Source organism: Sebastes umbrosus, chromosome 8 (assembly GCF_015220745.1).
Source record: "Sebastes umbrosus isolate fSebUmb1 chromosome 8, fSebUmb1.pri, whole genome shotgun sequence".
NCBI lineage: Eukaryota > Metazoa > Chordata > Actinopteri > Perciformes > Sebastidae > Sebastes > Sebastes umbrosus.
This window is the reverse complement of record NC_051276.1, coordinates 11034699-11058944: the sequence shown is the minus strand read 5'-3', so window position 1 is coordinate 11058944 and position 24246 is coordinate 11034699. Positions and strand designations below refer to the sequence as shown.

The following is a 24246-nucleotide window of genomic DNA, read 5'->3' as shown; positions in this document are numbered from 1 at the left end:
GAAGAACAAAGAAGTGCCCTGCTTCACCCCGAGACAATCAAAACAAAAAGCCTGTAGCACTCAAAAAGGTCGGTCACTCAGGTTGCCGCTGACGTCAGAGTGCATGCGAGCGGCTGATGTCACTTGTGGCTCTACTCCCACACAGTGCAGGTGCCAAATAAGCCCTCCACTTTGTACCTGTGTCCTTATTGCATTGGTGTTTTTCAAGTTTAGTTCACCTCCACATTGTTATATTCCTTTTTGATATTCAAACCTTTGCTTGATTTTATGTATTTGAACAGTCAGTCAGGCCTGACATCCCTCCTCACTGTGTCTTGATGAGCTCAGTTTGTTCTAATACATAAAATCAAGTCAAACTTTGAATATCAAAAAGGGAGTGTGGAGGTGAAATGAACTTGAAAAAGACCAAAGCAATAAAGGACCCAGGTACACAATGGAGGGCTTATTCGCACCACGATCATAAATACAACATCCCGAGAAATAAAACCAAATGAGCAAAGAGCCCAGGGATGCAGCCAAATGTCACTTCTGTTGCTTTCTCTGTTTCTTGTGGACTCACAAACACACTAATGCAAACACACACATATACATTTATTAACTCTGCTCCCCCAATAACAGATGGAAAGAATAGAGAACCTAACAAATGGAAATCAATATTGGAAAGTATTTCTTTATTTTATTTAAATGTATTTATTCTCAGGGACAATGCACATTGAGCAAACATCACTGTGAGTGTGCCAGTGTTAGCCTTGGCTGATTTTCAACTGTTGTTAAATTGGGCTGTTTTAATAACAAATAAAACACACAAGATATAAAATTAGAACAGGAGTAGACATGCTGTCAACAGCAGAACAGGATAAAAAGCTTAGAGGAGTAAGGTAGCATCATGCATTTAGAAAGCAGGCAAATAATGCACAACCGTGTGAAGCATACAGTCGGCACAGGCAGCTAAAACATGACAACGTAAAAGCATATTACAGACGACAGGTAAAATCAGACGGGATGCAATCTGACACACACAGACAAAAAGCTAAGCGTACAAGCGCAGACAAGGCATGCATGCAGTGACTAGGTATGATGGCAGACCTGGTTGCTTTTTTAGTTTTAGCTTTTTTAAATTATGTGCAAAGGAACGGTAAGAGTCACTATAACGTTTATTTAAAGGAAGGATGATCCAAAACTGGGAAGCTCTTAATGTAAAAGCTGTCTGACCGATAGATGCTTTCCTCCTTGAGGCATCTATGTCTCCTCTTACCTTCCTTCTTATCTATCCCCAACATTTTCACACACAGTACAGTCCCGAGCATGATGTCTTCCCAATACATACCTACTATCAAAGGTGATCAAAAATGAAAAATGTAGCTGTGGAGTTGTAAAATTAAATACACTTGCTGTCTTGATGACAATAGAAGGATGTCACCAAATGCCACAGTCTGGCTCCAGGCATAAATTATATCAGCCTGTTGCTAATGGAGGACGGAACCTGCAAAAATAAAAAATAATGAATAAAGAAAAAACTTGATAAATGAATAAAGCAAAAAGAAATATTCAAAATAAATGTAAAATGTGACATACATTGATATTTCTGTTTTAATTTGCTTCTTTATTTATTTATATTTGTATTGATTCCCTTATTTATTTATTCTTCTGTTTAATTTTCCCTTTTTATTTATTTATTTATGCATTTATTTATTTTGAAAGATTTTCCCTTTGCATTTCACCCCTTATATTACTGTATTCTTGTCTTTATCCCTTTTTTGTATAAATCATTCCTTTTTACATTTCATCAATTAATTAATGGCTACATTTATTTTTGATATTATTTTTGCAACATATAATTTATGTATTCATTTATTTTTTATTTTGGCACGTTCCATCCTCCATAGTTGCTAAACAGTTAAAGATGTTTGCAGGATAAATTCAGTGTTTGGTTTTAGTCTCCTCAGTGAAATTCATTAAAAGATAACTCCATCCTTATCCATTAACTGTCAAATAATGTCTTTTTTAAAACAACAGAGAGGTCTTTTGATGATAACCTCTTGCTTTGTGCTAAGAGGATTGTTTTCCTTTAAGTAAAGCCAAGGTTAGTTATATAAATGACAGTAGATAAACTCTTCAACTCCCATTGATTTCTCTGTTGTGGGGTGCTGAATCAGGCTGAGTTTCTGTCAGGCTTGAGATGTTTTCCCACAGTCTTTTGAAGAGGCTTCTGCAATGAGAATATAGATTCAGCATGGATATTATTCAGCGTTAGTGATGATGCTCCTCACTGAGAGGAGCTTCTTTCTTCTGTAGCAACCAGAGGCTTGTGTGCGCCGTCAGTATGTCATCATGTCATCATGTTTTACATCCTGTCACAATTCGAGAACTCATTCTCAACTCCCAGAGGAGTGCATTAGTCCCAAGACTTCCTCCTTTCCTGGTCACATATATGAAGCCATCACATAAATAATTCTAACATGTTTGACCAATGTCCGGAAAGGGAACACAATCATACGAAGAAGAAACTGTAGAAGAGCATGGCTGGGGCTTTTAGTGTCACTGTTATTGATCTTACCACAACTCAAGTCTACATATCTATATGTAAAAGGCACCATCACCATGACCTCCCATCTAATCTGATCTAAAACCAGCATCTTTTTCAGAGCACTTTAATACCATGTTTCCCCTCCATATGCTGCAATCCATACACATACAAATCATCTGTAGGCGCTTGCAGGGTTATTTGGTATGCTGGGGCACTGGACTACACATTATGTATACGGTCTATTCACTAAGTGACCAGAAAGTTACAGGTCCCTGTTCCATGCTATGGTGGCCCATGATTGAAAGAGCTGTCACACGTTGTGGCAGCGACTCAACAAGGGACCCGTCGTCACTCGCTATCAAACTGACCATGCAGACGTCGGTGCTTTGCACGGCTGCTTACGGTTTATAGATGGAGGTTCTTTTTTTACTGATGCTGCTTTCAAGCTCACTCCAAAGGTGTTCAGGTGGATTGCTATCAGGGATTTGTGGGGACCATTAAGTGTTATATTGTAGACTTGTGATTATCTGAAATGGCCTGTGCCAGCTGGCTTATCTCTATTTTGTTCAAGTGTTTTGTGCTCTGGTACGTTCAGTTTTCTGTATGTTTGATAACATTTAAAGTCCAAATGAAATCACATTTAGTCATCCTTTTTTTGTAGTCAAAAATATAGTCAACATATTTTATATTAAAGTTTTTGTTAGTAGATAGGTTTTTATTATTAAAAGGAAGAGTTTGGGGAAATGTTCCTTTTTATCTCAGCTCCCTGGAGGGGCGCATCCGTGTCTTTGTTTGATTGACAGCTGCTGGCAGGCTGCCAGAGTGCCGATGTTACACCGTAGGGAATGAGAGACGAGACGTTAGTGGTATCGAGGAGAAAAGGACACACCATGACTTAACCGGACCGCAGTTTGTATGTGTACATGCTGTTAAAACTTCAGTAGGCAGAATGTTTTTGGCATCATTGGGCAAAATTCCATAATAACCTTTCAGCATATTGTAATTCAAGTGTTCTGAGAGAAAACTAGACTTCTGCACCTCCTCATGTCTCTGTTTTCAGGGTTTAAAAAAATCTTGCCCATGACGGGAGATTTTGGCCAATCACAGGTCATTTCAGAGTGTTCCTATTGAGCGTTCCTATTGGCTGTGCTCAGGTTGGTGGGCGGTGCTTGGTATTTCTTCAACAGATCTGAAATGGCTGCCTGGTCACAAACTTTCTCATTTTACAGCTAAACAGTACACTACAAGATGTTTCTGAAAACATTTGAGGCGAGAAATAGGTATTAACATAACAAAATATTGATTCATATTTGATCAGCGCTGCCTAGTTTGACCGTTTGCAAGTAATTGACTCGTGGCTCTCTTAGACGGGAGCTGGACGGCAGACTCTAGATCAGCTCGGACTGGTTGTTTTCCACCGGTCTGTGAAATCTTGCAGATGCCATAAGGAGCACCGGAGGACACAGAGGCACATGATTTTTTTTCAGATTACCTGTCTCATGCACTACTGTCAGGATAGAGTGACCGTTTTATAAAGATACATTTTTTTTAATCATATTTGCTCCATTTCTACCCACTGCAGCTTTAAAAGTGCTGCAGCTGAACAGCTAATTAGCTGTCTAACCTGCAAACGGATGTTGGCATTGACCTTTTCCCAGGTGAATGTTTGTTTGGTCGAATGCAAGAAGTGTGTTCATGTTTGTAAGTTAGATAAGAAGTCTGTGGCTCTTATGTTGTGTAGCAGGCTGCTGTCTGATGTCTGCTCTGCCTATGATATAATGCTGACATTACTGCTCTGTACAAGATTTGATTTGGTTGTATCAGAATAAGGTCTCCATCTACATAGACGAGTACCTAATGGTATTCTGTCAAATGAATGCAAAATGAGGGGACACCATCATCAAACCAAAAAAATTAAAAAAAAAAAATTCTCAAAGGAGAACATATACATATACTGTATGCAAATAATAAGTAATGGCCCACTACGTTTGTGCAGGCAGGGTTTAGTTTTCTAGTCACTGAGTGCGTGAACACAACAAGAAGTAAACAGAAAATATTAAAAGTCTTTCTGGATCATTGTTTGATTTAGTTTCCTTACATAGTCCCCCCGCTGGCTGCAGGATGGATATCGCTGTGTGTGTTTGCTGAACTGTTTTAGATTTCTTCCAAATGCTGGAGTGTGCTGGGTGAAGCCCATGTTGGGAGAGTTCAGCCAGCGGGTTTGTTTGCGTTGTGTCTTGGGAAATCTAAGCATTTTGCTGGAGCCATTCTGTTGCATTATCACTGTTCTCCACTGCCAACAGGTTAGCATATACTGTGTGTTCACACACACACAATCCCTGATATAATAATGTAAATAAGGGATGTCAAAGAAAGAATCCCTCTGTAAAATATATATATATATATATATATACTGTATTCTTTCTATGTAAAAAAACAAACAAACAATGGTAATAGGAAATTAACTCTCGACTTCAATTTATCGTTTTATAATGTGGCTCACAAGTTCCCTAAAGGTGAGTAGAGGACAAAAAAGTTGTGTTGTTGTGTGGACTGAACCAGACAGAACCCTGCTTTCAGACTTGAACGGTGATTATTCAAGTGTAGATGTTTTCATTCAACCCCTGTCATCTAGGTCTTAGAGTATTGACAGTCTGCCCTGATCTGATATAGTTTTGCAACACTGAAAATAGTACGGCCAGCTAAAACAAAGAGGAGACATTGCTGAAATATTTCCCCAACTTGGCAATATCTCACGAGAAGCAGAAGGACAATAATTATATTGGCATCTGCCAGAAGCCTCATTCAAAGCAGATTTTCTGGCCGACACCCATGCCTGCTGCACATTTGTTGCTGTTACCACAGTATTCCCACATCACGCTGCACTGCCTGCCTTCCCCCGGCCCTCTGGACATTGGCTGTCGGGAGCGTTTAATACAGCTTGCTTATTTGGACCTTGATTTACATCACAGAGAACAATGAAATACTAAACATTAACAACAAGAGGTACCATTTAAAATAAAATAAATAAATAAAAATAAAGTTTCTATGGAGAAACCATTGTCCTGAGAGCAGCTCCACTATTGTTTCCCTGACAGTCTCTGGGGTTTGACTGGAGGTCTGCACCCACCTGTTCTCACACCTGCAGGATCTTCTGCTGCCTCTCAGCCCGCAATATGTCCGTGTCAGTGCCCATGCTGTTTCCCTGGGGTAGATTATCATTTAGATGCTCATCAATCCTGGTTCTGAATCAATTCCTGGGACATTTTGTGATACTCTTGTGTTCATTTATCACCATCAACATTCAGGCAATACTAGCACCGGTGTATTGTATTTTCTCTATTCGCTCTGCGTTGAGCTGTGATGAAGTCTGTTCTGGCTGACAGAAGCCTTACACGTGATGATAATATAGCTCTAGAGTGACAAAGATAGGATTTATTTTTTATGATTTAAAAGTCTCACAAAGTGTGGCTTTTTTGGCAAATAAATGGCTATACAGTCGTGCACTGCAAACACGCATCACATCGTGACAGTTCATGCCTCCCTGCAGCCCTAGGGAGGAAAGGAAAAAGAAAAAACTGAAAGAGAAGCATCATCTGCCGTGTTGAACCTGTAGGCCGTCCTGCCCCACGCAGACCTCTAGAAAACCCATGAGACAATGCTCGGGGACTTTTGTACTTCCAAATGGGGAGTCAGGTGCACTCCATGACATCAACTGTCTGTGGAGCTTCTGTGTCGACAGGCGGATTGATGTCCAGGCGTCCTTCCCTCTGTCCTCAAGGGTAGAGCCTGCATACTTGACTGATTCAAATGGTCTTTGGTCAGTATGATACAGTTTAGAGTCAAGGTGAGGAGTTCTTAGCAACATCAATCCACGTTTGCTTGTTTCTGAAAGTAAACTACTGTTTACACCACGGCCACGGGAGAGTCTGCTTTCTGTGTATAACTGCACAGAAAATAAAGAGATAAAGAGAGGTCGCAGGTAAGAATGTGAGAAGGAAAGGGAGACAGACGGCAATAGAGAGCTAACTAGTTGTCTAAGTGTGTGTGACAGAGTGAACGGGAGAGCGAGGCAGCTGTGTGTGTGAGAGAGAGCACTATGTAACGTTATCTCCACTGGACAGACAGTTTTACTAATATCTTATAGCAGGATGAAGCGCTATTCTCTGTTTTGATAGGTTGGGTGTGTTCAGGATTTGAGCACAGTCATTAAATTTCTATTTCTCTCTCTATTTCAAAACGTGTCAGGATTTTAAAACTCGGAGCCCAGCTGTGTGATTGCTTTGCTGTTTTAGCTATATGTTGCTTAGCAGCGCAAACAACAGATATTCTCACACCTCTTCCTAACATATTGTGAGTGACACAACTCTGGCGAATGGAGCGCAAAAAATTGTCCAGATATATTACGAGCGATGTCATTCTCTATTACATACCTTTCCTTCCATTTCACGTTACAAAGACACACGGGTAAACTAATGCAGATTTTGACCAGTGAAAATAGGTTGGAGGTGAGTGAAACTTTGCATAAGTAGAACCAGGGCGAGCAATTTTTCAAACAAGCGACACGTAGTTTTGCCTGTTTGTTGACGCCCGGAGCAGGTTAGGACGTCATTGGGAAAAGCTGAAACAATCTGATGTTCACTTTCCTGCTCGTTTGCATCCCGTCCAGTTAAGAAGTGTCAGGCTGAGGAACTATTTTTCATGATGTTTAAAGCTGCAGTGGGTAGAATGGAGCAAATATGATTTAAAAAAAGTTATTTTTACAAAACGGTCACTATATCCTGACAGTAGTGCATGAGACCAGTAATCTGAAAAAAATCATGTGCCTCTGTGTCCTACGGTGCTCCTAAGGGTATCTGCAAGATTTCACAGACCGTAGGAAAACAACCAGTCAGAGCTGATCTGGAGTCTGCCGTCCAGCTTTCGTCTATGAGAGCCACGAGTCAATCCCTCGCGAACTCCAATCAAACGGTCAAACTAGGCAGCGCTGATCAAATATGAATCAATATTCTGTTACTGTAATGCCTATTTCTCACCTCAAATGTTTTCAGAAACATCTTGTAGTGTACTGTTTAGCTGTAAAATGAGAAAGTTTGTGACCCGGCCAATAGGAACGCTCTCTCTCTGAAATGACCTGTTATTGGTCAAGGGTTAGATTTTTTAAAGCCTGAAAACAGAGCCATGAGGAGGTGTAAAAGTCTAGTTTTCTCTCAGAGCACTTGCATTACAATATGCAGAGAGGTTATTATGGAATTTTTGCCCAATGATGCATAAAAATTGTTAACTACTGAAGCTTTAAAAGCGAAATCAGAATTACTCAGATGAGAAAAACAGGCAAATCACCCTCTGCTTCACATCATTTGGTTCTTAGCCTCCACGTCATCCATTACAATCATGAAATGTAGAACTTGTCGAGTGTTATTCCTCACTGTACATGTACAAGCTGTTCACTTATTTGCAGGTTTGGTAATCTTTGCCCCATTGGGCTCTGATAGTGTCAATGTGCCTCTTCAGTTTCACTGATTTAAATTTGAGCCCTGCCCGGTAAGTCGGTCTATATCACTCAATACGAAGCAGCAGCGGTCTAAATATTAATAACCATAACTGTCAGCACAACTATTGTGTGTGACTTAACACCTGTGGCTGAGCCTCAGGCTGCCTTAAGCTCCCTTAAAAAGAACTTTTTGTGCATACTGACTACACAAGCACCTACACAGTCATACATGCAAATTGATCTGCACGCGCACTTAGATTTTGACTCGCTGTCAATCTTTTCCTCCTTTCTGCACTTCAACCGAAATAGTTGTGATACCTGTGATGAGTCATGTCTGAGTGCCGGGAGATGACAGCAAGTCATTTTCGAGCACACATACACACTCAAAACTACTTAGGACACAGCCACACACACACACACCCTTAATATCACTCATATTGACATCCCAGAATAGCCAGAAGGAGCTTTTTGTGTCACCGAGACAGACGGTGAGATTCAGATACAGAGCGTTTTCCATCATCTCTACTGTCAGACTCTGCCAGCATAGAGGGGCTGTGAAACACTTTGGCATTTTGTCATCGCCTTTTGTGGCTTGACCTTTTGTGTTTTGTTAGAAAAGTCAGTCCCTCTCCTGGGTGACCAATAGATGTAGCTGTAAAATGACTCTGTGCTTTGGGTATCTTAAATGTAATTTCCCCTTATTGCTAGTATTTGCTACTGCGGATGGATTTTGTGTTGGCTTTATACTGCAAACAAAATTGAGTTTGGCATGTTCACACAGGTGAGCAAAAAAGAAGCACCTCATTTCTGCTGCGCTGTGTGTGCGAGCTGGTTATGAATCAGACTTTTCACACCGCAGGGATCATGACCCCAACTCTTACAGCGATACCAGTTTCACTGTAACTCTGTTTACTTCTTTTTCTCTTGTATCGGCTCCCATTGTGACTCGCAAGGTCTTTCACCTGGTCTTGACACCATTAAGCAAATAGACTTCAAGTCCCAGCGAGTATACTGACATTTGCCGGCAGTGCTGTAGCTAAAAGGCTACACAGACGTGTTGTAGAAACAACCTAAATACCTTCTGTACTTGGTCCTTTAAACCTTACACCAGGACTCCACCACCTTTTTATTTACTCATGGATATTAGCTTAGACTGTGTGAGGGATTCTTCATATCCTCAGCCTGAGAACAGTTAACCTTAACCACGATCCCATGTACGTGACATTTAAAAAAATGAGGTTACTACAGAAACCAATAACCATACTATTTGAGTGCATGCAATTTAGAGGTGTGAATCTTCTCTGGCCTTATGAATCACACAACGATTGCACAATGATTGTACAATGATTGCACAATGATGATTGAAGATACTGGTCTCATATAAAACTAGAAAATCGAAGGAATCCATTGGTACCAACCATGTCATACTAGCTTGTCGTGAAGGAGGCTAAATAACACTCCAAACTTGCGCAAAATTTTGGCGAGGAACAACTATTGCCTGTTGGGCTTGAGTTTGCCAAGTTATGATTTGGGCATATTTTTTATGCTAAATGCAGTACACGAGAGGGTTTACTGGACAATATCTGTCATTGTTTTGTGTTGTTAATTGATTTCCAATAATAAATATATATACATACGTTTGCAAAGAACAGTGTGTGCACTTGATGATGTGAAATTGAGATTCTGCTTTTCAGTCAGTTCATATTTCATCCACATGGATTTGCCATGTGTTTTGCCAGAAGGAAGAGCAGGGTCGCTGACAGCTGTGTGACGTTATGGAGGAGGAAACGGGTTTAGCGCGAGTGAGTCATGTCTAATCTTTGACTGACGGACAAATACCCCCGTCAACCTGCCTGTCCACCTGCCTTTCCATCCTTTTCTTCCACTTTGCCAAGCGCAACAGTAATAAACTCTACCAGCTGTACCCTCCCCGGCTGAAGAAGATATTTTGTATTTGTTAGTCACAGACATGCACACACAAACCACTCTATTATATTGCATTTAGATTTGGGGAAAACTTTCAGTCACTTCAACAGATGCATTTAATGAATAATAATCAGCATATGGATTATGATGATGTTTTTTTGCGTAAGTCTAAACTCGCATAAACAAACATATTTGCCAATCGTTGTTTACTGCACTATGTATAAAAAGATATGTTTTTAATTTGTTGTCTTAGAGAATACACAAAAAGCACAAGTGTCCTGTAGAATTACCTTTCATGAGCGTTAGTTTGACAACAGATGATAATCTGTAATTTGATTATTTATTCTTAATGTCGCCGAGGTGTTTACTGAGTGTGATCATTTTGTTGCCAAGTTGTTGTTTGGATCCTGGATATAGGGAGAGAGCTCTGGGAAAGTGCCCATGGCCATTGTCCACTGGCACTGGCGCACCTGCTCTATCAGGTTGGAACCATCCCATATGTTGATGCCTCCATAAAAGCCTGCAGAAAAATCTGATCTGGCTTCCTTTGTTTTCCTCTACAAGTAATTGGATGATAGTTTATTCTCCGTGCATGCTCCACTGCTTTTGAGCAGTTTAACCCAGAAGTGTCCAAGTGCCATCGTGTGCTTTTGAGATGATTAGAAATCAAGTCCAAATTTAGCCATTTATCCATTTAGCGGGATGTTGTTAGGCTAAGTTTTCCAAATGCCTTCTGGAAAGGTTTATTTAAAATGTATTTGGAAATCAATTAAACCAATTACCTTAATGAAACACAGAAACAAGCTTTTTTTGTTTAAGCAAACTAATTTTCTCTTTCCATACGCACACACACACACACACACACACACACACACACACACACACACACACACACACACACACACACACACACACACACACACACACACACACACACACACACACACACACACACACACACACACACACACACACACACACACACGCACATACATACACACATACACATGAACACAGTGTTATTTCCCATCTCCAAGTCCTGAGTCATGCTGTTGTTTAGCATCTTCTGGCTGCTGGCCCAGACTGTGGTCTCTGGCTCCCTGTGGATATTTGACAAGAAGCCAACAACGAGTGTCACCCCCCCCCCCCCCCATTCCCCTATCCTTTATCCTCCTTTCTCTCCGTCCCTTCATCCCTCCATCCGCTCATTTCTGTCAAGCCGGTCCTCGGATCCGAACAAGGGCAGATGCACAGGGACACTTCTTGCCTGCCCGATACAGCTATTGAAAACCCATCAGTTCCCAACATGCAGTGCCCCACATTTGGGACTTGCAGTGCAGGGCATTTTAATTCATATCACACACTACTCAGCCCCAGTGGATTTTTGATCATTCTAGTTTTTGAGCTAGGTTATTTCCCTTATTTAGTTTTTCTGTCACTGGCAAGTCTGCAACTTGGACTCAAGTCGCACTTAAGTAGCATCAAAAGACTTGAGATTTGGGACTCATGAACAATCATTTATCAACATCATTATAACATAAATTTTCGCATTATTGATACACCGGTACCAGCTGCACTTTCTCATCCTCTCTTGCCTCCCCCTGCCAGCTGATACACAAACCCGCCCCGTCTCCTCTCACTCACTCACTCACAGTGCTGTCTCGTCACTAGTTTAATTTGCTCCGTTTATAATCATTTACGGGCCGTTGTCATGTTATGGCCTTCAGTGTTTCCCATTAATGACCTAGGCAGTCTAGATAAGCCCGCCACAGTTTCATAATGAACCAAAATGTTTTTACACTTCAATCTCGGCGGGTCAGGGATGCTCCAGGTCAGTTTGGAAAGGTGTCTCGCGGCTCCGACTGTGAGCTTTACAGCACCCTGTCTTATTTGTGGGTGAGACTTTTGACAGGTGAGACTGTCATCTCCATTCATATCTATACAAACGATGTGTTTATGATTAAATTGTTTACTACAGCACAAAATTGTTTACAAGAGCACAAAGTTCTTTATAGATCTAGCTTTGTAATTTGGCTCTCAAAGTGCACCAGTTGATGTGTTTAACTTGGCCTTGTTATAGTTATCTTTTAATAAAAATTAAAAAAAGTTATGCCCTCAATGTTGTTTCGATTTATCGCAAAGGGTTTTTAATATTAATATTTTTCAAGGTATTGTATCGAAGTTAGAAAATCCAGTATCATGACAGCACTAATGCTGATACTGAATGCTAATAGATGAAGGAGTGATGATAATACAGTACATGCTTTGGATTCCTTAGATTTACTGTAGCTATACAGTGTTCTAAGCAGACCGGATGGAATGCAGCAGATGATAGAAGGCACATTACAACCATACGAGACTTGAGACTTGACTTGGACTTACAAGAATTGAATTTGACAAATACATTCTCAACAAACGCTTTCTTCTTTTCCTAGTTCTTCTTTGCCTCAGTTTGTCCCTTGGGTCGTGTTTTGAGTCAGTTTTATGTGTAAATCCTACTATCTCTACCTCTCCGATAACTCTAATACCCTTTTTCCACTGCGCGTTTATGCCGTTTTTTTAAACACGAGAAAACCTGCTAAAAATAGGTGATAGACTCCTTTTATAGATAGATAGATAGTAACTTTATTAATCCCAAGGGAAATTCAAGTGTTTCTCCTTTTATGTTTTTGTCTAACCAGAAGCAGGGTTGGTAAACAGTGAAAATGTTCCGATGGTTACTTCTTTTTTATTTATATCTGTTACTTATTCAGTCTCTCTTTTGAACTCCCAAACTACAGTTGGTGATTGTTGCAACGGTGGAAAAAACAAAGATGGTTTTGATGAGTTTTATTTTGTTCCTGTCGAGTTTGAATGAAGTGTGTTTTACAGCAATCGGCAAGGTCAAATTACTGCTCTCTGACTGGAGTCTGGTGGCTTTTAGGAGAGCATATTAATTGTATGTTTTGTACGTTAATGAATTATTATAATTATCCAAATCCCTGTTGATTTTATTTATTATACACATAACATTGCACCAGAAAAGGGGCAACAATTAGCGTGTCTACCCGGGTGTCATGTCTCCATCACTGCCGATCAGAGCTGGAACCGATAAATACCTGTGATTACTGCAGAGTTATTTGTCCTGGGAATGAATGCCGACAAAAGCCTGATATTTGTGGGTGTTATTGGGGTTTTTGTCCAGTGGGAAAATTGAACCCACACTCTAGTTGTTCACAGTTCAGTGTGCATGTGTATGCCACCAGATTGGACACAGTCTTGAAGTTGGATATGTGAAATGAAAGGGTAGTGATATGGCTCTCTCCCTCAGAGCACAAATTATACTGCAGTCTCCACCAAACGTAAGCAAACTGATAAAAGCAATTTCAGGATGAGCCACAAGAAATGGCAGATTTCATCATTTGAATAGCTGGCCCAGTTGTTTTTAATGGATCTGTAGCTTCACTGTGGAGATAAGGTTAGAGAGCCAGTTGGTTCATTTCTCTAAATTACGATATGGATGAAGAGTGCAGAGAAGAAGTTTGTTAAAGTATTTCTCTGCAACCAGAGCTAACTCCTCTCCCCCTTCCTTCTTCCCCTCTCCAGATACAAGTTGATTCGCCGACGAGTCATCTGGCTAATAGGACAGTGGATCTCTGTCAAGTTCAAATCCGACCTTCGACCTTTACTCTACGAGGTCATCCTGAGCCTCATGCAGGATCCCGACTTGGTGGTAAGGCAGCTACAAACACAAAGTCAGTGTTTTATTGGTAAACTGCTTATTATCACTGGAGTGGCAGCTTCCCTAGAAAACATTGGATTCGTAATGAATGAACCGTTGGTGAAAGTGCACAGTCAGCGACACAAACACAGCTCTCAGCTTAACAGCATGGAACCGCAGCTATTATGCTGCCAACTTTCCACAAACAAAGCCAAACATAGTTAGTCAGGGATTGCAGGAAGGTTTTGTCATCCGATTTCTCAACATACTATTTTTTTTTGCAGAGGTAATTTCTTGGAATTGCTTTGATTAAAAAGCTAAACCTTTCATTTACTCATTAACATTTGTATTCAGCCATGGCATTGATAAACTGCTGTGTGATCCCATTTGTGGGAAAAGTGGCTGTTATTATGCCACAGTCATCCTCAATTCAAATTACATTTCGCCATCCTTTCGGGTTTCGTGCCTCATGAGCCATGCACTTGATTGATGTGTTTTCCTTCAACAGCATTTATATGAAGGAATAAGGAAAAATCCTATGCATTATTTACAATGCAATTCAACGTGAACTCACCATTAGACCGAACCGTTATGAGTAGCTGGGTTCAATCTCTCTGCGTCTAATTGCCTCTCTTACTTCATAATCCATCTTTGCGTGGAGGAGCTTTAAGATGGGTGTTTATTTACATTCCTTTTTGTTGCAATACACATAGAATGTGATTATAATGTAATTAAGATTATAATGTAATCGAGATAATAATGCACGTAAGGCAGAGCCCACTCAAACACCACGCTCTGATCATATTTATGTGATGGATGGAAGCATAAACTCAGTTTGTGCAGCTCTCGGAAGTTAATTGTATGTCCCCAGTTATGACATGTATGATGCATCATCCATTTCGGGTACTTTGTTTAAATTAAGGCTATAGAAGCACACATGGTGACACTAACAATGTTAAATAGTATAGATAGGTCTATAGCACCCTCGTTTTGTTTTTTCAAAGCCATTTACACAACATTGGAGCATAATGCCACCTGTTGCTATGGATTTCCAATTAACTGAAGCAGGTCGCATCACTTTATGGTAAAATTATTAACAGGCAGCTACAGTGGAATGAAACGTGTGTATGTAGCATTATATACATTTAGCCAGTTATTTTCTTTGCGTTGGACATAAAATGGCTCATCATGACGTCCTTCTTTATCAAACTTACATGTCACAAAGGTCCCCAGGATATGATTTTATTTTGTATTTATAATTATTGGGTGCATTTAAATATTAAATTATATTCATCATTAGGTTTTCCATTTCACCTTTTTACCCCCCAGTGAAGCCACATAGAGATTATTAAAAGAAATCAATTCTTTCGTTGGTTTTACATATCTGCCACCAACCAACCAAAGTTGTACTTTTGATATGTAAAATTACATTCAGTTTTTATAATCTAGTGCCATACATCGGAATATATACGTTTTATGAGGGGAATAATGGGTCTCAGAGTTTTAACTTGCAACTTTTTATTTTTCCCTGAAGGGCAATTGGTTTTTGCTGCGAGCTATAGCTAAGACCATAAAATACAAAAAGCCTACATAGGGTACCTACATATGGGAGATAAGCTAATTTAGTTTCGCTCTCCAGTCTAGATGAGATACTACCATAAGACACTACCACTACAACTCAGTGGAAGTACTGTAACAAAGTCTTATTACTTAAGTTTACTTAACTTTTTTGGGAGTGTCTGTACTTGAGTTTTTATACCTCTGTTAACTTTCACTTTTATTCCACTACATTTCCCAACAAAGTAATAATACTTTGTTACATTACACCACGGCTACAACTACAGAGTACAGAGTAGGGAGTACTACTTACTCTAACAGTTTCTATGGTGTTTCTTCACACAAGCTCGCTGTTAGATCACTGAGCAGCCCACCAATCATGTTGTGGTTCCTGATCAATATGTTCCGGACCAATTAGAACCTCTTGGGCAGAATGAAGTATTGATCATAAACTTTTAATGAGCTAATGGCGCAAATTGCCCTCTATCAATCAGTCCAACTGGTTATCTATATCTGTATTGTATTATTCGGCGGTCCTTGTTGTTCAGATGGAAAGTGAATCACTAAAGATATCAATTATATTTATCTCTGACATTTCAGTTTCTGTACTTTTATTGAAAGGAGCAATCAACAAGAGAAATTGTTGGGTAAGCAGAGTTGTAGTTTTATCAAAATGGTCATTTAACTGCATGTGGGCTAAATGATTTTTAATTTAATGTCAAAAAGTTGTTTCAACTAAATCTGGTGCATTTGATTTCCTAAAGAAACTTCTCAAATGAGAGCTGTTTTAATTAAGGATGTGTTTTTTGGTTGAAGAGAGAACATCTCACCTTTTCTGTGCCTGCTTACTGTTTTTAATTATTTTTAAATTTAGCTGATGTCTCCAGGGAGACCATTTCAGAGTTTGGCACCTTAATAACAAAGGCACGGTCACCCGGCGTCCTTGATTTAGATTTAGCTGTCTTGAACAACAAATAGGCTTGTAGGGAGTTATGAGCTGGGTAATGTAACTGTTGGACAAGCCTGTGCCTTAAATGTGATTGTGAAATCTTCTAATTAACCCTTAAGAGGCCAAAATAAATGTATCATGCTCTTTCTCCCTGAGGAGTCTGCAGCATTCTGTGTTAATTGAAGTCTAGTTAGGGTTTGTTTGCAAGGCATGAATTGCAGGTGCAATCTAGATGTTATATAATTAAAACAAAAAAAAGTTTCTACATTTTTGTTTTATAGAAATGGTTTAATTATAGAATTTTTCTTTATTAACAACCAATTTTTCTTGCTTATTTCATTTCAGTTTGTCATCAAAGATACTAATAGGCCTATATCTGTATTTGTTTTTGCATTTGAGAAATGTGGATATCCACAATGAATACATGTTTTTGTGGTAGCGTCGCACCCCGTGGGAGCTTTGTATGTGAGTCAGTACACTGGCATCTATCAATGACATTCATGAGCTGAATCTGAATCTGATCACAGATGCCAGTTGCTCGCAGCCTTCTATTGTGCCAGTTTTTCTATCCTCATTTCCTCCATTACATTCTCCTTTTCTCTCTTAACAGCTGCATTCTTCTCTATTTGAGGCTAAAAATAATCTCGGTGGCAAGTGTAACTCCTTCTATTTTCAGGCCATTTGCATTCCCCGTGGGAGGTAATAATACTTTCTAGAATTTGCGGTTAAGCTTTGACGACATCAAGCTGTGACGTTTCAGTCAACAGTTTGTCCCATTTCCGCTCACTTTTCCTTAACCGCAGGAAGGCTTTGAGGCACTCTAAATATAGATTTTATGCCTCATGATTATAATCCCACTCAGTCATGTTTTAGTTACTGTACAGTCAATGCACTATCCTGATTGACATCGGTTTTGAACCACACACTATTAGTTGGAGTGAATTCTAATAGGCTTTAGTTAAGATCAGAATTTGTCGTAGATAACCAAATTACATCAGGTGGCTTTTCCCCATGCCAAACATAAATATTTGTTAACCGTAGGGCTGACCCGAATGCTTCAAAGCTTCAACCGTTACCATGGTATTCAACCTCCAAATCACTATTCAAATGCTTCATTTAAAAAAGATATATATATATTTATATATATATATAAGTATGCAATTATAATGTATAAATCTCAAAATAGCACACAAAATAAGGAATAATCCCACAACATTATTCATATTCGACATTAATTATTATTAGTTATTCTCAGATGGATATCGCTGTTTGTTATGTGTAGAGTTGCATGTGTGTGTATACAGTAGTGCAGCAGCGACACTGTCCCGGGCACTGAAACAGGGGACATTTCAAAAAGTATATGTACTTGTATTTATATAGCGCCTTTAGTCTTCACACTCAAAGCGCTTTACAATACATGCCAACATTCACCCATTCTCACACACACAGTCATACACTGATGGTAGAGCCTTCGGAAGCAGTTAAGGGTTCAGTATCTTGCCCAAGAACACTTGGGCAAGATACTGAACACCTGAACACCTGCACTCCTCCTGCAGACTGGAGGAGCCGGTGATCGAGCCGCCGATCTTCCGATTAGTAGACAACCCGCTCTTCCTCCTGAGCCACAGCCGCCCATGATGAATAATGAGGCAGCAAATGTTTTGACTGAATTAATGTCAGACATTGCGTGTGCTCGCATGTGTGTTTATTAGACCCTTCTGAGTATTTCATCAAGCAATCTATTATCTTCTAGGCTCTGCCGTAGAATTGAAATGCAGTTTCTCTCATTAGTGTTTGAATTGCCAACAAGGCCGGTGCTGATGGCAAGTGATGGGCCTCGTTCATCAACATACTCCTTTTGTTGCCTGTTAATGTATGCAGCATGACTAAAACATTATTCTGTATTTTATGATCTTCCAAACAGCGGGGGGGAATTTATACATCTCTAAATCCAACTAGTGTATGTGTCAATTCAACTTTAAGCAATTTAATTTCTTTAATGCACATTTTACAGTGGTGTTTTTTATCTTCATATGTGGGCATAGGATGAGTGTTTGAAATGATTGTGAATGGAGGATAATTAAGCCAGTTTGTCAGTTTAAATCTCTTAGAATTGAAGAAGCCTTTCATGTCTCTCTGAGTATATTGGCAATTTCCCGCCATGCTGTTCTTCTTTCTGAGAAGATGAAACTTTGTCTCTGCCATGTTGAGATGACAGTAACAACCACCAAACCTGTGTTGTTACACAGATTTAAACATCATTCAGTATGCATTATGCAAATAATTTAATTCATGTAAATGACTCAATTTCATGTGGTATTCCATGGGAACATAGTTGTATTTTTACTTGTGGTGTCCAGATCTTAAAACCAAGTCACTACAAGGGAAATCAATGTGATGATGCAATCAATGATGTTGCAAGTGTTAAATATTGATGACATGTTTTCCTTTGACAAAACCATGTCAAATTCTGGTTATTGCAGTGTTATAGTTTGTTTTAGACTGATAGTATCACAGCAGCGTTAGAGCCTGCTTGCTTTCCAGTGCTTCACAAACACATACTATTCATGATTAGTCCTAAAAAGTATAAATGCCATCATGCATTTTAAAGCTGAGATCGGTAACTTCGCCGTGATCATCCTTTGCAGCAGCGACAGGTTAGCCGGTAAAGTTGTTTTTGTGGGAGTCTTTTTGAAAATTTGCTCCTTATTTAAATCAGTCTCTTAAAAATTGGTAAAATGCACCAGCTAGTGAAGTGTGTGTTGCACTACTGAGCTTGTGCTTCGGTTTGATGCGTAAAAATAGAAGCACGGTGCAAAATAAGTATCTTCCAGAAAGCTGACTTACCTTTGAAGTGAGTTTATTGACATTAAAAGTATGAAAAGCAGAGAGTGCTTATAGAGAAACTCCAACCACTTCAATGGAGACTGCTTGTGTGTTTTTAATAGACTAAACCACAAATATAAATATATTAATGATTTATAAACTGAAAAATAAAAATATTTAACAAACACATTTTCATCCTGCACATGTATGCTGTCTTCCAAAATAACATAATTATTATCTAGGATTTACCATATTTAATAGATGTGAAATATGCACATAGAAAAAACAAGGTTTGATAATGTATGATTTATTTTTCCAAACAGTATTATTTACAGCAGAATGGGTTATGCTGTTCAACTCATTGGGGTAGAATATAAATAAAAAAATAGCTTTTTTTTAATGCCTTCGTTAGGAAATTAAGAAAAAGTCAAATACACCTGAAGTTGTTTGGACTAAAATTACATTACAAAGCTCGCAAAGACCTTTCATAGTTTGAATAGTGTTGATAACGTTTGTCTGCAACACCGAACACACACACACAAACTCAACCTTACTTATCCACCCATAGATGACATTTGTACTTCAAATGTGTTGTGCTGTAATTGAGTTCTCAGTCCCACACCTTACTCTTCACTCCTTCTTTAATGTCTCCTCCATCTGATCACTTTCTCCCTGGTGGACGTTTCCCCCTCCATCTCCCCGACACAGCTAGATTACCCTGCTAGAGTCTATAAGGGTGGAGGGGCCGCTTCCTTTTTTATAACAATCGACAGCCTGTATTTAGCGAACTTGCTGCAGGTGCACACTCCTGGAGCGTTCAGTTATTAAAAGCTTTTGCTATAGTAAGAACTCATTGTTGTAGTCTTTCTGAGGCTGCCATTAAAGGAAAAAATGCAATTATGTTTTTTTTATGTTTGGTTGAATTGCTGCACGTGCAGCTGCGGCAATCTTCTACTGTTCATGTTTATGTATTTCTATATTTCTTTTGCTCTCTCAGTCTATTTTTCTCCACTTAGCTAATCAAAGCTGCAGAGAGAGAAGACATAATGAGTTTGTAGTGAACTAACAATCCAGATGCTCTGATAGAGGCTTCATTTCTAAAATGCTTTTCAAAATGAACTGTATTTTCATCATTTTTTTTTTCTCATAGGTGCGGATTGAGACTGCTACAACCCTGAAGCTCAATATCCTTCCTGTACTTATATCATTTTTCATTTTTGCAACAAATAATTTGATCATGCTATTCTTAGTATGTTTGCTATTTAAGCCTCACTGCATCTGATGGTGTACCACCAGCTTTATTAATGGTTTAGTGTGTGCTGAATGATGAACTGCAGTTTGATTTCATCCTTAACTCCCGACCACCTGTTGATGACTTTGAGTTCCGGACAGAGCAATTCCTCCCGGTGAGTTCATCTATCACTAACGTGGACATTAATATACATGCTTTTAATTCAGTGATGAGTAGAATCAAAATCTCACAATAATCAATGACTAAATTAAAACATTTTATCTCTCCATTCCCCCATCTTTCTGACTCTTAAATTCTCCCTTCTTTCCTTAGTACCTCGAGTCTATCTTCGGGCTGCTCTTCCAGTTGTTGCAGCAGGTGACGGAGTGCGACACTAAAATGCAGGTGCTCCACGTCATCTCCTGTGTCATCGAGAGAGTGAACACCCAGGTGAGATTTGAGATATCAAACATAGAAAAGTTTCCTATAATTTCTTTACCATCATCAATTGCAGTATGTAAATTGAAGTTGAGTCAAACTCTAAATCAGGACCCGGATCCAGACGTCATCCTATCCGGACGCGGGTCTACAGTAGAATCGGAAATTATTGAGAATTAATACATTTTGACGGAGCGTTTCTATTTTAACTGGTGGACCCTAAAACGCGAACGTACAAACGAAGTGGAAGTGTGTAGGGAGAGGTTGTAGGGGGTGGTTTGGAATTGGGCCAGATACGCACGCACGCACGCACGCGCACGCACGCACGCACGCACGCACGCACGCACGCACGCACGCACGCACACACACACACACACACACACACAGAGACACAAGGGAGAGACGAGGGAGAATAGTCTGAGAAATAAGAGAGTCAGAGAAAAGTAATTTCTCTCTGAAAAGAGAAAAGTAGACAGCCAAAACAGCTTTTTCATCCAGAATGGACAGACTCTTACATGTTCATTCATCCCACGAGCAGTGCAAAACCAGTATGTCTCATATGTTCTGAGACCTAGGTGATTGTTTAAAGGTGGCCACTACGAGACAAAGCACAAATCTTTGGAGCAAACTTACCCACTCAATTCCAAACTTCGAGCACAGAAAATAAACAATAGAAGCCGCTACTTCAATATATATGTATGGTACTGAATCATAATGCAAGATAGACATTATGATGTTCTGGACCTTTGCTTGAGGACATTTTCTCTTACTGGTCCTCTCTGAATTTTAATTGAATACACCCTGCTCTAAAGTGTCCATGAAGGAGCCCTTGCGTTGGACATCTGGGGAGATATATTCTGCAGCCGCTTCGTGAAGAATAGCACCACACAAATTGTAGTAATCGATTCGTACTCTGCAGGGGACATGTGAAGCTGTAAAGAACATAACACAGGTACAAAACATCTGTCACCCTGCACTAGCCCCAGACCACCAAGGTGAAACAGCCATCTGTCCTCAAAAGATAGCTAAACATTGATGATTTTTCACATCCTGAGACACTGGCTTTGTAAATCACAAGGCCTGAGGCAGCCCCGCACTCATTTACCACGATGACACAGCCTCCCTTCTGCCACACTGCAGTGCTTTTGTGGCCATATGGATTTTTATTTTTTTTCTGAGCATCCAATAAGTCGTTCTAATCCACTTAACTGCCAACTCTTAAAAACTGACCTTTCTCTTGACCCCCTCAGGCTCTTTCCAGATCCCTTTTAAGCACCTTCCTTTAAACGATCCCTTGACTTAAATCTTTCACAGAAATGGCTTTCATCCTTGTGAACTGTCAGTCTGGTTAAGTCTTCCCCCAGTCATTGGCCCTGGCTAAACTTCGAGAGTCAGTGGAAGTCCCATTACTATTCTAACTCTTCTCACGAGGGTGTTCAAACCCACAAAGAGTGGCAGCAGCTGAGAAAACTAGGCAATGAAACCATGCTTGTGTTGAAATGAACATGATGAGATTCAGCTCCTTCCTCTGCTGTCAGTCTCACAAAAGACATCCTCAGCTGGTTTGTGGGACTGTTTTTCTAATTTTTTTAATCTTTCTCCTCAAGGCTGTGTGTCATATTTCATTTTTACTGTTCGCTCTGCCCTCAGCCAACTCCTTATAAAGGTGTAATCGAGCAAAAAATCCCGTTGTGGGGCCTGAAGCCCGGCCACATTGAAGCTACAGGGAATACGAAGGGTTGGCACAAGTCAGCACAAGAAAATAGCTGAAAACTTTTTGAAGTCCGTGATTCAGTGCTATACTCGGATGTCTTCGAGTTGGCCGGCTGCACGGCGAGTGCATCTAAATTACACAGTGTGCCATGACATTTATTTTCCAATTTCACACAGGTATGAGAGTGATGACATCCACTTGGTCCACTGACCGCCCAGGTTCAAGTGTTTAAAATAAAAGAAAGACGTTTTGTAGGTAATATACAACTCAGGATAGAGAGTTGAATCGTAAATACAGCCCAATTTTGTTATAAAAATAGATTGTTATGGAGGTTGCTGTAGTATGGAGCATTGATTGAGATAAGTTATGTTGGTATATTAGGGGTGGGAATTACCAGAGGCCCCACGATCCGATATTATCATGATACTTGAGACACGATACGATCTTATTGCGATTTTAAATATTTTGCAATAAGATATATTGCGATATATTACCTTTTTTCAAATGCAAATTATGATGTTTGTCAACATCTGTTTTATCTAATAAGATACAGTTTTCACTCTGTTCATCTCAGTTTTCATTCACATATCTTGGGGTCAGAGGATCCTTTTGAAAATGTCCATGCCTGTTTTTAATCACCAAAATGTAGCGTAAATTTGGAGCGTTCTTCTTGACAAGCAAACATGAGATTCCTTAGGTTTTCTAGTTTTATATGATACCAGCATCTTCACTCTAGCTTTAAGACTAAGCCCACTACAACCCACACAAAATATCGCGATACTATGCTGTATCGATTTTCCCCCCACCGCTATGGTATACAATATCAACTGTGGACATGGTTGTCAAGTTTTCCAATGAGAACGATATAACAGCTTATGTGTGAAGCTGGTATATTTCCAAAATGCATACGGAAAAATCGGAATATCGTGTTACTTTACACACATGTTCAGCTCTGAGTGTTGTTGCTGTAGCTGCTACGGATCTACAAACACTCACATCATCATGTGTCGGCCAAATTGGCTTCCATGAGCCCTTTTACAGACTGTAGAGTTGAGGCATCAAGAGAGATCACCTCAGTGGAGTTCTGACTTTCTCTGTTACACTAAGAAGAAAATATATGCTGTGTTTTCAACAGCCTGTCCAATATTTTCTTTTCACATCTTTTCCTCTGAAGTTTGTTGTTTTGAAGCAGCTGCTTTGGGTTGATAGAGGCATAGGATAAGGGGATTGTGTCTAAATTCACTGCTGGAAAAACCGAACATACAACGCTTTGAGGGGAAGCGTTACATTACCTGCATAGTTGATCACTTTTCTTTTATCCTATATACTAAATGTTAACACAATTTCAGGCTAATTAAGCTTACACTGCTGCAATGCTTGAGTTGTTTCTAAGTGTTTTTAGGTATCTGATGAATATACATACACCATTGTGCCTGTCACTTAGGGCTGTGTATTGGCAAGAATCCGGGGATACGATACATGGGTTAAGATTCAATTTATTGCGATACTGTAAGTAAGGCGATATATTGCGATTTTTTTTTTTAATCTAATTTTAGGTCATATTATAAAGAACACACCACCATATGCATAAAATCTGTTTTTATGCAGTCAGAACAGTGCGATCTGCATTTGCATTTATCACAGTCCCTGTAAAATCCAACATCATAGCTCTACTTTGAGAGGGCACATCTTTGAAAATGATATAAAGTAAACCATTATTTAAAAATCGATTGTGTTTTTGAGAATCGATACAGTATCACAAAACATAATATTGCGATATTTTCGATATTTTCTTACACCCCTACTGTCACTGCTCCCAAATTAAACATGCATTTGATAGTAGTTAAATATTTTAGCTGTTTTGGAAGTTGCAGGTTGAAACTC

General features: G+C 39.5%; 1 protein-coding gene across 1 annotated transcript in view; it reads left to right on the top strand.

The window, feature by feature from the left end:
* Positions 1 to 24246, top strand: part of ipo11 (importin 11) — a 151329-nt gene that overhangs the window by 55177 nt on the left and 71906 nt on the right. The window contains exons 16-19 of the mRNA XM_037777373.1: positions 13533 to 13659; positions 20130 to 20163; positions 20345 to 20385; positions 20544 to 20660. Of these exons, the coding sequence (XP_037633301.1) occupies positions 13533 to 13659; positions 20130 to 20163; positions 20345 to 20385; positions 20544 to 20660 (319 nt within the window). The remainder of the gene's footprint in view (positions 1 to 13532; positions 13660 to 20129; positions 20164 to 20344; positions 20386 to 20543; positions 20661 to 24246) is intronic.